We start from the raw sequence: 4,861 nt of genomic DNA on the forward strand, positions 1-4,861 counted from the left end.
TATTGTGCATTTTCTACCATAAGGATCATGGCATTCTTAGATGTGCTGTCCCCTAGAACTCTGACATAGCTTTTTACTTAAGTGTGAATTGTTAAGAATTTCAAAGTGAATTTCAAATTTTACGATAAAATAGCTGAACTAAAAAAAAATAATGGCTGCTTTGGCCTAAAATTATAATCTTACTTTTGAACTTGCTATTTATTCCTGACAATTTGCAGTTTATTTTGTGCATACAAAATAAAGACAAGGATTTGCGTCATAAAGAAACATTATTCGCTAAACAGTGAGAAGATGTGGGTTAGAACGTCAGAATTTAGGACAAAATAGCAGAACTCAAAACCAGATATGTATCTTCCGAAATGGAGATTTTTACAACTTGCTATCTTGACTGCTATTTATTAATTATCTGAATAAACTCCAAACAACGTTGTTAAAATAAAAAGGGCTGTAAATTTAGGCGACCGTATAAAATAAGATAAAAACAACTCTAATTGAGTCTCTGTATGCGCTAAGCCATCATACACAGAGCGTATTTTACATTATCAAGTCATATAAAAACACAACCTCCAATCATTTCCAAAGTCAGAAATAATCATTCATATTCAATTCATCTCTGTGGCTGCACGAGGATATCATCTTCCTACTCGCAGTCCTATGGCCAAGTATCTATCAGCATGTCATGATTGCTATAGTAATAAAGCTCTAGATATTATTGCTAATCGAGAAAATGGAAGTCTGTCCAAGATAACCCTTTCAACGCCCAGAGGGTACACTCTGTAATATAGAATGCCATGGTAACTGTTGAGATTTCATTGCAATGATACTTCTACAAGTTAAACATTTAAGAACCTTTGGCCTTTATCACAGTGTGCTAATGAGATGGATTCAGAGGTCTATATTGATGAAGCAGTTGTATTATAAATGTGTAAGAGAATTTTTCTAGCAGCCCACGAATGGGCCGACATACATTGTATTTGTTCTAGCTCATAAAAGTGATGTTTAATTGAGTCTGGTAGTCTAAATAATGGGATGCATCTGTCACAATGTACATTCCAGAGTGTCATTGAAATCCTTACATTTCAGCTGAAAGTAAATGATTTTCAACCTGCAAGGTGACATGAAACACTTGCTATGCTGTCACAGTCACTTATAAATAGTAAGTTGCATAACCATTGTGCTAAAAGATTGGCTTTACAGTTCTAGTGTTATTGTAGAACAAAATTAAGATTCCATTTAAAGACAATTTAAGTGCATACACAGTTTAAATAAATATATATAACAAATATACATACATTATATAAAAGAAAAAAGTGAAACAAATGAGAAAAAGAAAAAATATAAACAGATAAAATCTGGAAGTGTGGCTTAAAGGAACACTATAGTCACTAGAATTACAACAGCTTAATGTAGTGGTTCTGGTGTCTGTAGCCTGTCCCTGCAGGCTGAGCACTGTAAGAACTGCCTTTTCATAGAAAAGGTAGTGTTTACGTTGCTGCCTAGGAGCACCTCTACTGGCAGTCACGCAGACAGCAACTAGAGGTGCCTACTATCCCAGTGCTGCACCTACGTTCAGTGTCTTCACGCACAGAACGCTACCCATAGAGATGCATTAATTCAATGCATCCCTATGGGGAGATGCTGAATGGTGCAGCTAGGAGTTTTGCATTAGATCAGCTGAGATTGATGTGCCAGCCATCAAGTGGGCATGGGAGAAAAGGTAAGTTTTGTGACATAAGGGGAGCCGGGGAGCTAAATAGTAATTTTAACACTCTGGTGTAAAGAATACATGTTTGTATTCATGACACTATAGTGTACCTTTAACTTTTTGTATCCAAGAGGTAGGAAAAAAATATATTGCACACCTCCCTGGCACAGAATGGGTTACAATAATAGAAATGGCAATTTTTCAGTCACTGTAAATCTCTCGTTCTCTTAAAGCAGGGAGGTTATTAGCTTTCCATTTCTGGTGCTGCGGCTTAAGAAAGGCAGCCAAGGATGTTTTTCGGTTGATTTGGCTTGAACCATAGTGCAAGTTTAAATTGTGAACTACAGGTAAAGCCCGAGATGGGAATATGGTTTTACCCTTCGGTGCTCCTAACAACTGCCAGACCTCTCCAGATGTTCTGCAGCTTAAATACTGCCAAGCCCTCTTGCCACTGTTGTCTCTCAGTTTCACATTCACCTTGAGGTTTTCCACTAGCAGTGTGGCCACTTTAGAATGGCCATGGATAGCAGCAATGTGTAAAGGGGTATATCCACAACTGGTTTTTACATTCATATCCAGTTCGATCCCAGCCTTTTTGGCGCCAGTTACAAATTTCTGGAACATTTCCACACAACCGTGTTTGGCAAACCAGTGCAGAACGGTGTAGCCAGAGATGAAATCTTTACGTAAAGCCAAATTCGGGTCCATATTAAACATGCCATAAACTTGAAGCCAGGAACCAGAGGCTGATTTAACAATCCAGTCATGTTCCATTTGGTCTAAGGGAACTGTAGAAGACTTATAAGCAATTGTTCTTTTAAGATTAGTATCCGTTTGCCCTTCTGAAACATTCTGTGCATCAATGTGCATTTGGCTCTCAACAGGGAAATAGTCATTTATAATGAAACTGTTGTTTGTAACAGATTTTGTAAATAGGAGTCTATCTATATCTGGTGATGGGGCCACCACTGGAAGATTAGGCGGTTTCTTTGTCCGTGATGGGCGCCTTCTTTTTCGGTAATCCCTGTCAATTAATTCATCATCTGATGATGACATATTTTCCAGCATATTTGAGTGAATTCTGTTTTTTGGGTGACTGAGAGACAATTCAAATAAGATTGGTGCTTGATCAGTGAGGAAAGACTTAGCAATGTATGGAGATTCCTTAGAGTTAATGGCTACAACGGGACTTATGTTCCTCTCAACAGCAATATCTGTGACACCCATGGAGTCCTCAGTTTGTGGTTTATTGTACTGTTCAATTATACTAAGGAATTTTTTACTTGGAGGGTGCCTAGTAGGAAGGTCAGATTTCTTCTCAGTATATGGCTGGCACTTTTGATTGTTGGAGTCACTTGAGAGGTCTTCCTCATCTCTGTGCTCTGTATCACAGTCCCCACCTTCACCACTGTCACTCCCATCACTCCCACAACTTTCTTGGTCAACAAAGTCTTCCAGGTCCTGCAGTGACAGCTGATATCTTATACTCTTAAAAATTGGCATTTCATACATCCACATACCATGCATATCATTTTGATGCAAAGGAGGGGAAGGAGTGGGGCTTGGTGGAGGATAATCTTCTAGCAACACATCTGGAGGAGTGAAACCTTGTTCTTGTGGGAGCAGGGAGGAGGGGGAAGGGTGCTCTGGATTCTTGTAATAGGAGGAAGGAGAATCTGGCCGCTCCAGGTACTGGCTGTCAGAATGCTGTTCACTGTATACATAGTTACTGTGCTCTTCATGCGCAAAGTGCACCTCCTGGGGATATCTACCATTTAAGCGAGGATTTGGTGGATTAAACTCACTGTGTGAGATGTACCCTTGTCTTTGTTCTTTCAGATCCCTGCTGCAGGTGACAGAGGCAGGATTTGCCGTTTCAGGTCTGTCCTCTCCGCCAGGTGGATGTCTCCAGGGGCCACTTGTATCTGGGGTAGCTACCTTAGGAAGATCCGAGCTCTGGGCTGGGGAGGAGGATAAGGAGCTGCTGTTGAGGGAAGATGTGGTTTTCGTGGGGTATTTGGCTGGCGGTGAGCTGCTGTTGCGAGAAGAGGTGTTTATGGTGGGGTGCTTGGCAGGTGGGGAGCTGATGTTGATAAATGAGGTGTTTTTTGGGGATTGCTTGGCTGGTGGGGAGCTGACCTGGGGTGGTGGTGGTCTGATAGGTGCTGTGTAGGTGGGTTGGGGCGTTGAACGGTGAGGGGAGGGTGCCCTGTAAGTTGGGGCTTCCCATTTTTTTCCATTTACAGAGGCAGTAAGTTCAGGGATCTCAGTCTCATTACTCTCAGGCAGGGAATGTACAGGTATCTCTCCGTGCCCCAGCCACTCACCCTGCTGCTGCCCATGGTCTCTGCCATGAATGTGCCTGGCATCAGACTGGCACCTCGGTGGCCCCTGGTGTTCCTGGAGATTGTTAGCTGGATGCAGACCCCGGCTATCTCCCCGGATGCCGTCCTCCCGGTTGTCCGGCTCAGGTGGGACAGGTGGGCGCAGCTCCTCTCCCAGCAGATCCCGGTACCTGCTTTTTAACACCACGTATTTGACTGCCCCCTCCTGCTTGACCACGGCCACCGAGTTCACATAGCGCTTGAACCTGTCTCTGTGCTTCTGCAGCTGCTCTTGGGGTGCCTGGGGGTCTCTCAGGAAGCTCTTAAAGTGACCCAGCAACGAGGCATTGGCCACCTTCCCTCCGCCCTGACACAGAAAGTCCAGCACCTCCTCCTGGCTCAGCTCTCTGGCCATCCTCACAGCCAGGACTGGTCTACCTCACAGCCAGGACTGATCTACCTCACAGCCCAATCCACCGGCACAGCTCAAACATGGTGCTCTGATGGCACTGCTGATGCTCCAGACGGAGCGCAGGAACTTTAATCAACCCCGACCTAACTTCCACTTAGTCACAGTTTCACCTGCTCTCCCGGCTCCTCCTCTCTCTGAGCTGAAGGGCAGAAAATGGCCTTTTGCCTTTGCTTTCTAAAACACCCATCTCCACCCTCTGTGCTCCCTCCAGCCCCCGCAACGAATAGCAATTCCCTCCCTCCTTTCCTATCTCCCATGTGAGCGGCGGCAGACAATGCTGGGCAGGGGGAGGTGAATGGGAGGAGCGCAGGAATGCATGCAGACGGTCCATCCCAGTGCCAGGTACACTGCCGACAAGGT

General features: G+C 44.1%; 1 protein-coding gene across 1 annotated transcript; it reads right to left on the reverse strand.

Annotated features, from left to right (window-relative positions):
- Nucleotides 1–1,343: 1,343 nt before the first annotated feature.
- Nucleotides 1,344–4,634, reverse strand: SOWAHB (sosondowah ankyrin repeat domain family member B). The gene has a single exon (XM_063458697.1). It carries the CDS (start codon nucleotides 4,442–4,444, stop codon nucleotides 1,907–1,909), a length of 2,538 nt encoding a protein of 845 aa, XP_063314767.1. The 5' UTR covers nucleotides 4,445–4,634; the 3' UTR covers nucleotides 1,344–1,906.
- Nucleotides 4,635–4,861: the final 227 nt, after the last annotated feature.

Source organism: Pelobates fuscus, chromosome 6 (genome assembly GCF_036172605.1).
Source record: "Pelobates fuscus isolate aPelFus1 chromosome 6, aPelFus1.pri, whole genome shotgun sequence".
NCBI classification, from domain to species: domain Eukaryota; kingdom Metazoa; phylum Chordata; class Amphibia; order Anura; family Pelobatidae; genus Pelobates; species Pelobates fuscus.